Below are 12481 nucleotides of genomic sequence, written 5' to 3' on the forward strand. Positions count from 1 at the left end.
CTGCTTCTGTTCAGACTGTTTCTCTCAATCCCTTCTACCCCCCTTTTTCCAACTCACTGTCTTTCTCTGTAGTCTCTCACTCAGTACATAATCAGCCATGGACTCTAGCCAAAGCTGAAAAAACGCAACAGCTCAAGTGAGGGATGAACAAATATACAGATTTTTTATGTAACGATGTATCGCTGCCTTATTGTTTTAATAAAAAAATAAAATGGTGATTATTAATTTAAAAAAATCATGTGTTTTGTGTGGTGATAACAGAATGAAACCAAGGCTTTTTGGAAGACGTCACAGTGGCAATTTAAGCGTTTTTATTGCTCTAAGTGGATAAAATCTAACAAAAAAAGGATGAAATTGCTTTTTAATGCCTCACCAACATGTCACCATGTCCTGCTTGTGTTAGTGTGAATATAAAACAGATTTAATTCGTGCCTGGCTGCTTCTCTCTCTCTCTTTGTGTGCATGAGACTGTGATTATCCCACTCACTCGACTGTGTCCTCCCAGTTACACCAGTGTCTCTGATCCAGCTCTTGCATGTCCAGTCTGAACTTGCCCAGGCAGAAATCCTCAATAGCGTATTCGTAGTGAGGTCCGCAGCCCAGTGCCGACACACACTGAGACGCTGCTGAGAGAAAGGGGAGGGAAGAAAAGGGAAGGACGGCGTTAGAATAATGAAGGAAAGTGGGCTGAATGTAAGTTGGATTGCAGCACAATGAATAATTCAGTGCAGGGCTAACAGCTTTTTCCAACTTTTAAAAAGTAATGCAAAGAGCTCTGACTGCAGCGGGATGACGGCAGAGGGCAACACTCAAGAGAGTGTCTGTAACTGCTGCCACCTTTTGTGGATCAATGCAAACTGATCCATTTCCCCATCTGTTGAAGATGACAGTCTGCTGACACGGTGTAAGCTTTATCACTGCTGTACAAGACCTCCAAAACCACAAACAGACAGATAAGAGACAGACGAGACGAACTGAACACCAACGTTTCCGGTAGATTCTTGGTGGACATGAGGGAGAGTGCTCCAGATGCTGAGAGGGACACTTTGACATATTAACAGAAGGACTGTGTGACAAATGATGTAACGCAGGTAAGAAAGTACACAGCATATCCAGCATGTCCAAATTAACACTGTCAGATTTGATTTCAACACTTTTAAAGTGTCTATATGGGTCCACACCAGAGAGTGTTAATTTAACTCTTTTTGGAGAGTTGGTATGTTAACTCTGATTTAGTGTTAAACACCAAATCTCTCTGGAGTTGATAATTTAACACTTGGTGTTAAGAGTTTATATATTAACTCTCAAAGAGTATTTTAGTTTAACTACGTAAGAGTTATCTTCTAATTAATTCTAAAAAGCGGGAATTTTACTGTTCTGAACTTCTAGAAATTTCTTTTGGAAATAAACATTTACTAAAAAGACGCAATGGTTTTTGAAAAACATTTATTCTGAACTGTGCACCACAATTTCAAAACATTTTCTGAAAGATGTAACAGTGTACATGTTCTCACTTTCATTAGAATTTCGTTTATCAAAAGGTCTGACATAGGTGAGCTGGTAAATGCAAATAACAGCATTCTCATCACTTATTTCAATAAATACAAAATACAATATGCATGTCCTTCATTCATCACTTTGTGGAACTTCAACGCACTTCTGCTCTCCCCCATATTCCATCTTCACAAGCATATCCTATGTGGAGATTGAATAAAAATTAGTTGACACTAATTAATGGCACAAATCAATTGAAGCACAGTAAAAAAAACCAAACAAACAAAGGAATCCTTTTTGAGCCATTACTTGTGTAAAGTATTTTCCCAAAAGACAAGGACACAGACAACAGGTAATACTGAACTAAATGTAAAACCTCAACCTTTTTCATTTTTACCTAAACCGTGTGCACAAAACTCTGGAGGAATCTAAGTGCTAACGTAGAACTCAGTCGGGACTCGGGACATCTGCTACTGCTGTTTGCTCGTTTTTTATGGGAGATCGTTTTCAGGCTTCAAGTAGCACCATTATACCAACATTTCACATTCTAGACATTGTTTTAAGTGTATTTGACCAAGAAATTTGACTGAAAATTCACATGCAAGCTTTTTTTCAAGGCTGTGGTATTTGCCCGCAAACAATACCTTTCAGCTAGCTAAAACAGAATATTATGCTATCAGCGAGCAACATGGCTAATGCCTTTCAGCTAGCTAAAACAGAATATTATGCTATCACCTAGCAACATGGCTAATGCCTTCCACACAGCTTTGTCTCAACTCCAAAGAGCCACAGAAGTAAAAGCTAATAACAATAATTGAAACAATCTTTGAAAACATGACTTACCAAGCATGGCAAACAACTCAAATATGTAGAGCAAAATGTTCTGAAACGGCTTCACTTCAGCTTCGATTGGAGCCGTGCTGGGGGCGGAGTCTGTGAATTTACTCTATTAGTGTCATAGCCCCTGTAGGAGTTCAGAGTTAAGAGGTCAAGAGTTAATGTTTCCATTGTAACACCTCCAGATTTGAAATAGAAACACTCATTTTTAACACTCGATTTTAACTACTATCATTTTACACCTCAGAGTTACATTAAAAGAATGTGACTCTACTTAGAGTAAAATTAACTCTAAGACTACTAACACCAAAACATTTAACACTTTTGAATTTGCTGTGTATGTGATGGCAAAGATGTTTGGTAACACTCATTCAAGATACAGTAGGATTGGTTAAAAACGACATGTCGTAAAAGACTAATGCGAGAAGACTGCAGCTGTGGTAAACTCAACATATAAACTCTGGGCTTAAGGAAATTGGTAATTTCTCTGCATTCAGAGTCCTATCAGTGCTTTCACACCTCACTAGTTAACTTTTCGACCTTTGTTTATTTCCCTGCCCGTGTGGGTGTAAATGGACCGACAGCCAAATTACTCAGAAACAAACAGGGTGAAGAGTCACAAGGTCAAATATAAAACCTCACCTGCAGTGACGCGCTGCATTTCAGAAACGTTAGGCTGAAAATGCAAATGAGATGCTAAATATCAGCATTTTCACAGATTTGTAAATTTTTGTTATGCAAGAGTAAAAATGTTGCAACGTTGAAGCCCCAGCTTTTTATTTTTTTATCAGTCACAACAGAGATGAATAAAACTGGAAGGTTTGTTGAATGTAAGTATTAGGAATAAGAAAAAGACTAAAAGGGCGTAAAAGTAATTATGTATCGTAAAACCAATGAAGGCCATTAAAGGTAAAAAATGTAGATCCGACAATAAACCGATAACTACATTAATTTATAATATTATATTTTTAAGGTGTTCTTCTTACATATCTGACAGCTTCTTTTTTCTTCATGCTACACAGTCATAAACTTGACAACTTGAAATCTTTCTGACAAGTGTTGTAATAGTAACTAGTTACTTATTACTGATTACTTCTAAAAGTAAGTTATCATTGCTTTACTGACTACTTATTTTCAAAAGCAGTTCGTTACTTTATTACTTAGTTGCTTTTTAAAAGCATGACACACAACCTCAAGACATTTCAGGCCAATTCTATTTTTTCAGCATAACCCATCATATAAAGTTGAATCAAATGAAAAAGCCTCTTTTTAAAACTTTTAATCTTTTAACTTTAAGCATCAAGCAAATTCTGCAAATTTTCCAGCAAACTTTCAAACAGATGCAAGTAAAACAAATAAAATCAAAGGCTCAGCGGCACTGAGTCCTGTCACTCTTAAATCTATTTTCACCTGTTTAGCAGGAGTGGGAGGTTTGGTCATGTCAGTGGGGGGATCCGGGGGTTTGTCTGTGAATTTCACATTCCCGTGGCGGCGTGCATGGAGCTTGCTCAGATCTGAAGTTTAATTTTTCGTTGTAGAAAGAAGTTTTCTTCCCACGCAGAGTGAACAGGGGACTCTAATGTTTTTGTAGTAATGTCAGTACTTCCACACATCCGTACTCCTCCATATCATCTATTGTTGATCTACGCACGTCTGTTGCTGCCACGGATGTTGCACGCTCATACGTCATTGTCATGAGACACTCTCACAAACAACATCGCGATTTAGTAACGCAGCGTGCTTATGGGAGAGTAACAGTAATCGAATTATTTGCAATAGTAATCCCTTACTTTACTCGATACTCAAACGCATTACTTTTAACATGTTACTGCCCATCTCTTTTTCTGACACTCTACTGATCTTCTAACTTGTATGTGACACACACATCACTCTAAAGCACACCTTACTCATAATTACTCATAAAACTAATTATTAGTGCTCACTCCCCGCAAATAACAAATGCATAATTTAAACACGATAACCTTCTACTTTGACCAGGATATAGGGACGTCTCTTTTTTAAAGGTAGACACTACCAATGAAGTCATGTCTCAGGATGGAGATTTTCACATTAAAAGGTCTCCCACAAAACAGCACAACTAAATGTTAAAAAAGAGAAAACAATATACATTTCTACAATAAATTCCACGGCGGTATTTTGCTAAAAGGAAATACTGAATTATCACGACACAGAAATCAATCATTTTCATCATCCTTCCTCTTCCTGTTTCCCTCCAGCGTTTACTCACTCCCTAAGCCTTTTATCACCTTTCATCTTGTTTTGCGTTCTTATTACAACCGCTTTCATTTTTATTCAGCTGTTTTCCTTTTCCCAGAGAATCTTCTATATTCGTCTCTATTAATCCCTCCTTTGGCAGCTTGCTGAAATCTCTTTACTTCTGGAGTCTTCTGGGAGTTTTGTGAAGTGGACAAACCATTTTGTGAATTTTAGTGTACTTATTTGGACTCATTAGTAACAACAATATAGAATTTTGAGATATATGCAAACACTCGCTGTGTGCTTCAGAATATCTGAAATTAATAAATGGAAACTATATTAAGGTCAAGTCACAGCTTTAATTTACATCACAGTGTTACACAGTGTTAAGATATCAGAAAGTATCACAATTAAACACCTGATGTTTTTGGGCAGCTGGTTGTTGTTTCGGTGCTAGTTAATGCAAAGAAGAGCCCACAGGTGATTTAGAGCAGCGGTCCCCAACCCCCGGGCCTCGGACCGGTACCGGTCCGTGAGTCGTTTGGTATCGGGCCGCAAGAGTTGAGGCTCAGGTGTGAAATGTATAGTTTTCAGGGTTTTTATCGGTTTTCAGCGTTATTTTGTTATTGTTTTTATCGTTAACTCGGTTTTCCTGGGTCTTTTCACGTGTGTTATGAATAAATCTTCTTTTTTTCTGTACCGGTACTAGTTTTATTTTGTTGTATTTATCCGCGACACCTTAAAGGCCGGTCCGTGAAAATATTATCGGGCATAAACCGGTCCGTGGCGCAAAAAAGGTTGGAGACCGCTGATTTAGACTGGTGACTGGTTGTGGTCTGCTAACATCAGGAGTGAAACTGGTTTATTTGTAAGAGAATAAGTTCCATTTTTTTTAAAGCACTCAAACAAACACTGCCACAAAAATAAACAAAAAACATGAAGATGAGCACAAGCCTTGTTGCTTATCTGAAAGAAACACCTTGATGGCAGCACAACAAATCAGGATTGTTCAGTAGGAGAATTCACTGCATGATGCAAACCCCCAGCAACCCACACAAACAAACAGGCCAGTTGCACAGAACGTGTTGTAAAGAGGAATATTGTGTGTCCTCAGAATATCCTCAAGTGGCAGATCTTTGGGGAAGCATTTGACTCAGCGTTCTCTTAACAAAGTCTCTTTGGAGCGTCTAAAGGTTGGTCACAACAGCGCTGCGTGTCGTCTCAGTATTCACAAATCACACCTTCGCTAATTCAGCTACACTGGATCCCCATCGAGTTCAGGGTCCACTTTAAGAGTCTTTGATTATTTGACTTTTAGAGCTCTGTGTAGCGGTGACATGCCTATTGCAACAGAGCCTTTCCCAAAATGTTACTACGGCAGAACAAAAATGTCTTTTTTCAACTATTTCAAGTTCCTTCCATCACAGAAGGAGCTGGGTTGACATGACTTAGTAAGCATCTGCCTCTGTAACGATGTAGGATGCGTTCTGGCTGTCTTTTTCCCAGTATAATATTAGCTCATCATCTGCATAAATGATATGAAGTGAAAATAAAAGAGACTCAAATAAGAAACCCCTGTACGACTTTTTATCTTTAAAAGCCATCAAGGTAAAAACATCTGATAATGGCAATTAGTACATGCTTTACACAGAGGTGATCTATTCCACAGAATAGCTTCTTCAGAAGAAACTAAGACTTGAGACTTTAATTATTTTCTATTAAAAAGGAGCAAATTTACAAATAAACTTAAAAAGTAAGACAATTGATTGGTCGATTACTTCTTTGTTGTAACAATACTCTTGGCAATAAATCTTATACTGCTGTAAGGAAAATGCGCGCATGACATTTATTACAACTACACGTGTCAGTGTTTGTCTGTTGGTGCAGAGCAAAGGGACTACACAGTATCATCATGAGGATGGTTTAAAAACAAATCTGTACAAAGTGGAGGAAATATTAGCAAACAACTTGTGTACATTCACACTAAAAGTCCCGCTGTGAGGAAAGAGGATGAAAAGGCTCACACGACTGGATTCAAAGATGGTGATCAAAGAGTAGGATCAAGTGAACATGTTTGCGAGACAGAAATGGTGTAGAGAGAAGAAACGGAGGCTAAAACAGAGAAATAGAGATTTTTCCATATTTTTTTCTCTATCACATCCTGACAGTAATTCCTGTCAAACACTTCAAACTGACCAGAACAGAACACAAGCATCAAAATGCAACTATTTCAGTATTTTCTGCACAGAGTTATTGATAGGTTTATAAAACAAAACCAGTTTGTTATGGTTAAAAATAGATTAAGCACAAATATGCGCTGGATCACAAAGTCCTGACTCCCACATGTTGGACTCCCTTATTTTCCACTATGATTAATAAAGGTGGCTCTACTCCCTACTCCCGTTATTAATGATAAATGCTTTCATTGGCCATAAATTGTGTTTTCCACACTTGTCCAACATCTACATAATTCTTCATGATGCCGTACTGAGGACGGGGTTGCTACTGATTTTACTGAGGAACTGGCACAACCAGCAAAACGGGGACCATTTACAGTGACTGCCTTCATTGTTTAAACAAAGTGAGGTGTGAATCCACACAAGTGCCTGTTGAGGATAACTAGTTTGAGTAAGTGCCCCAAAATGATTCACATCCAAGTGATGGGGAGTTTGAGTGTCTGTAGTAAATATGAAGGGATGAAAGGATGATTTTCGATGATGTTATTGTAGAATCAGGTCTGTGCAGGGAGAAGGGAAAATCATTTTTAATTTACAACACAAAAAAAGATCCGTTACATCTGCCATTGGTTGGTTATTGTTTTCATCATAGCTGCCACTGAATTTTGAAACTGAGACAAACTGGACACTCGTGAGCTAAAGATGATGTTCATTTCTTCTCTGATGGCAGATGGCCCCGCCCCTCGCTGAGCCTGGTTCTGCTGGAGGTTTGAGAAGGAAGAATTTCCTTCTCACTGTCGCCACGTGCTTGCTCATAGGGGTTCGTCTGATTTTGGGGGTTTTGAGGCAACTGTTTTTGTGATTTGGCACCAGTAGAGTTGTACCCTGCAGAGAATGCAGCTTTAAGGGGCTTCTGCATTGGTGTTGTTAGCCTTTTAGCCTTCTCTTACATAAAACGTATGTTTCCACGCTCCTCAAACCTTCACCTGAAAGCAAGCGTCTGCAAATACTGAGCACAATAAGCCTCATAGTGCATAAATTGGTTGGTCTCTCTGTTTAAATTTACATCCACCAATCAGTAGTGGTTGCAAGACCCTAAAACCATGTTCACACGATAAATTCCACAGTGAGTGGGCTAACTGAGCCCACTCACTGTGCAGCTTGATTGCATGTATGTTGATTTGTGAGAAAGCCTAAGAGAAGCAAGAAATTACATACTGATGTGTACTAAATCAATTCTGTATGGATCACAAGTATAGTATGAGGTATTATTGGACCACTACAGTAAAATGAGCCAAATTTGCACACAGTAAGAAAAGGGCCATATTGCACATTTGTCACATGTAGACTCATTTTCAGCGTAGACCTGTCATGTTTTCGACCCAGTTTTGCTTCATTCTACTAGTTAATTTGTCGGGTATTTAAATACAGGAACTGCTGCCAGTATGAGACCTGGGGAGGCAGCAGCACTGTGGCCAAAAACCTTCCATTAGGTTGTCTTCAACCAGAAACAGAGTGGTTGGTAAAGTAGCAACAGAAGATATCAGCATTTCCTGGTCGTGTGGAAAAACGACATTTATCTTCCAGTCCAATGGAAAAACAAACGCGACTTGGAATAACATTTATCTGCCTGATCTTTTCTTGGGTAACTCGACAAATAGTTGGACTGAAATATCCCAAAGTGTCTTTGATAAAAAGTTTTTTCTTTAACACGAGATGCCCTGTCCTGTTGCTCTAACATGTACCTCTTCTTGTCAAATCAATTTTATGTTCCAGACACTCAGAGCAAAGGCAGAACATGATGAATCTGAAGGAAAGGTCGTGATTGACTGAAGATTTTCCCATTTCCTCCCGCGACCACGTATTGATTTCGAGCTGCAACTAAAAATAATGCCACCTTTAGACATTCTGCACCTTATCCTCCATCCTCAGACACGAAGCAGACGCTGGAGACAAATTTATTTCTAGAAATTGATTTTCTGATTGTAAAAAAAAAAAGTTTTTTCTTTACCTTGTTGACTCGCCCTTCCTTCCTGTAATTTCCTCCTGTTTGATGGAGGTAATTACTTCCTGCAATCATTCCTCTTGTTTAAGGGGAAAAGTTTGTCTCTTCTGAGTTGGGATTATTTAAAGTGAAGCGGCCTGAAATGTCTTTTCCCATGAATTAAGGATGCTGTTATAGGTGCAAGTATGCTGTTGGTCTTAATTAGTAAGGGTAAGGGTTTCTTCTTTGTTTCCAAGAATCCCATGCTGCTTCAAGAGGCTCTGTTTATGTGTGTTATTATGTGTGCAAGAGAGATAGCATTGAACTATCTATCTATTTATAATCTGTTTTGCATGCTCATCATCATGCAAGATAAATAAGTGACTAAATTTAGAAAGACACTAACAACAAGCCTTGCAGCGAGACAAAGGAGCTGCATCTCACAAACCGACTGCTGAAAGAATGTATCTGTTTGTGTTTGCGTGCTTCACAGTTATGATTTTGACTGCTTGCACAACAGAGGCCAATTTGAATTTCTTTAATCCCCCATCAGATTGCCTCAGAGCAGTGAAATTTCACATATGAAATGTTAGTGCATGCCCAAACACACAGGTCCTGACGTCTAGCTTCACAGTTCACAATCTGCTGTTGTTCCATCACACTGCAAAATATTTCAGTGTTTGAAGTTACGCAGAAACAATATGTGAGAATCAAGCAGGAAATTAATGCAACATTAAGGCCGATAGTTTAACACAGAGCAGAGCATCTGTGAAAAATTCAGGTACTTCATTCAAAGCAAACACAGAAAGAGGAGTGCAGGAGCAGATGACGATATTCTAGTCAGATGAAGTAAATGTCTAAATATAGATGAAGCCACACTTCAAAACATGTTGTCTGTGGACTTTTTTTATTTCATTTTTCTGCTCTGACTCATTCCCAGAATGTAAAAGACGTCGAAGCTGTGGAAAATTTCCTTTTTAAAACATCTAATGAATGAGAGAAAGTGGAAGTCTAGATGTGAAAAATCTCCCTGCAGTGCAAGATGTTTCCAGAACATTACACAGAATCCTCTATGATCCCATTTTAGTTTTAGACACTGTTTGCAAATAGTTTTCTAACAAACCACAATAGAAACCATGAACACCAGGAACCACCAGCCACGACAAATAAGCATGAATAAAAATGTAATCTGTAGCATTTTGTTAAGTCAGAGGTTGTTTTCTCATGAATTACTAACATGTTCCTCGGCAGCATCCGGCAGTAGTACACACAGCAGCAGAGCTTGGCAGAGGAAGCAAGCTCCTGGGAGTAAAATGCAAATTCAGTGCTTGATGATGGCTTGATAAAGCAGATTGGGGGCATTTTCAAAAGTTTCAGCTGTGGCCTCTGCAGCAGACAATTTGATCTCCTGTGATTGGAAAGCATGCCTGTGAGCGTGGGAGGCAGACAATCGGGGGGGCAATACTTCCTTCATCTTATCGCCATCCTGTGAATTTTATTTGTGACAGACCAAAAGTTACTTATGTATCTGTATTTATTTGTCAGTAATAATGTGACTGTCATCATCAGCCTGTTAGAGCTGATGCAAGTTTCTGAAACTTTGTCTCAGGCGTTTTGAAAACGCTCTCGAAAACGCATACATTTGAAGACGCACCGGTGCGTTTGCGTTGCAGCGTGGACAGTGAAAACGCAGACTTTCTAAAATGATGACGCATCATGTGATGCAGTCATGTGACCAATTAAACAAAGATAGCGGAGGGCGTTATACAGCAGTTGTTTTGTTTGACTGCCCTATTAAAGATTAATATCAGTCTGTACATGCTGCAGAGAGCTTTTCTTCAAATTATTTAATTCTCACTCACTTTTGCAACTTTGTACTTTTGTGTTACTCGCAGCAGCAACTCCACCTCATTGTTAGTCCATTTAAAAACCTCGGTGCTTTTCCTCGACATTCTGCAGCGACGTTTCAAAGAGCCGGAAAGTAAATAAGCGGCAGACGGAAATGAGGCAGGCCGAATCTTCTTGCGTTTCACGCATGCGTAGGACTGGAACGTAAGCGTTTTCGGCTGTTTCAATGTGGACGCACAACTCTGTGAAAAAACTACTAAAAAAACGCTAGTGTGGACGCGGAGCGTTTTCAGACGAAAATGCAGTTTTCAAATCTATCCGGCCTAGTGTGGACGTAGTCTCAGTCCCCCCTCAGCTGTTCTGCAAGTTTCAGTAAGTGTTCCCACATGATTGTGATGTAAATAAGAAACTACAGCTGACAGGAACAGTGCAGGTAAACCTGTGGTGTAAGAAATCAAGAATAATTAGGAATTTATGGATTATTTTTTTAAAAAATGAACCAAAACCCCAGTTTGGCTGCAGAAGAAATTGCGTCTACTGTGCTCTTCTGTATTTATGTCATGTATACTGTATATAGGGCATAGTGATTAGCATCTGTCCAGGGTGTACCCCACCTCTCACCCTATGGCAGCTGGGATAGGCTCCAGCCAATCACAACTGTAAAAGTTGAAGCAAATGGATTGATTAAACCAGCTTGTTTCAGACTTTGAATCAACTGAAAAGCTGCACTGGCTTGGTATAAGATAAATAATGATTCTTTTTTAACTGTTAAACATGCAAAGCTACTATTAGGGTCAGCATTTTGGTTTTACGTCCAAATAATCTGTGCAAAGAACCTCTATATTTGATAGCTCTGTCACTTTATCTTTGCAGTCATCAATATTTTAAGTGACAGACGTGATGAGCACAGCTACAAGGACACAGGTGGTTTAAAGTCCAGCTAAAGCACTTTGTGAATGACGGACTCTTGATACACCGGCTATAGCAGATGTTCTGCAAAAGATTCCTCGAGGACAGAGTTGAGTCACGGATGAAACCGTTTTCTTCCCGTGTGGAAGTGACAAACAGGCATGAGAGAGGCAGGCAGATGTTTGCTGTCAACAGCCTGAAGACTAATTAGATCGCGAGAGCTGATGTTCACAAATGGACGGGCATTCTTCTCTCTGTCACTCCTGTCTGCTTCCTCCTGTCTCGTTTTCATCATTTTCTCAGCGATGATTCATGGAGAAGGAAGTCTTTATCTTTGGCCTCTGTTCAGAATTTTTGTTTTGACCACTGCTGCTTCATAACCCAGCCTAATAACAAAACACCCACTTCTTTGACTTTAAAGCACATTATATTCATGAATCATCTCAGTTCAGGGGGCAGTGGAGGATAAGAGGAAAACAGAAGCCTGTTTCTCTTCCCACCTATCTGACGGCTCAATTTAGATTCTATAAAGTTAACCAGGTTTTATACATATTTTTATAAAAGCACACACATTCAGCAGCTCCTGTGCCTTTGTTCTCACTAGGAAAGTTTGGAGAATGTTTCTGGTAGCACAGTTCAGTAAACTTCTAAGAAAAATCAGTGCGTGTTCCCATTTCTGCAGGCAGAAACATGACCAGAACCACAGTGATACAGCATTGAGCAGTAATGTTTTGCTCACCTAATTTTAAATGGAAAAGCAATATTAAAATCACAAGCTAGTTTTTAACAGCTTTGAATGCAGGTCTCTGTATGTGCACGGTGAAAAGAACGTTTGCTGAGAGGCTAAAATCCCACAGAGACGTCTCACACGTCACTAATTAGTTGTTTTATGGCCACCGTTCTGACATGCACATATTTTAAAAACAACCAGCTTATTTAATTAAGAATCAAGTAAAAACATGTGAGCCCTGCTGCATTTGGACATGGAAGTCATGCATACACGGGTAATCAAAGG

At 39.2% G+C, this 12481-nt stretch overlaps 1 protein-coding gene across 2 annotated transcripts in view; it reads right to left on the bottom strand.

The window, feature by feature from the left end:
• Window positions 1-12481, bottom strand: part of ramp1 (receptor activity modifying protein 1) — an 82968-nt gene that overhangs the window by 33288 nt on the left and 37199 nt on the right. Inside the window, exon 2 of one of the 2 annotated variants that reach the window (XM_085135247.1) lies at window positions 488-626. In XM_085135247.1, coding sequence (XP_084991373.1) covers window positions 488-626 — 139 coding nt within the window. The remainder of the gene's footprint in view (window positions 1-487; window positions 627-12481) is intronic. The other variant, XM_085135248.1, reaches the window with a different exon arrangement.

Source organism: Neolamprologus multifasciatus, chromosome 16, assembly GCF_963576455.1.
Source record: "Neolamprologus multifasciatus chromosome 16, fNeoMul1.2, whole genome shotgun sequence".
Lineage (NCBI taxonomy): Eukaryota > Metazoa > Chordata > Actinopteri > Cichliformes > Cichlidae > Neolamprologus > Neolamprologus multifasciatus.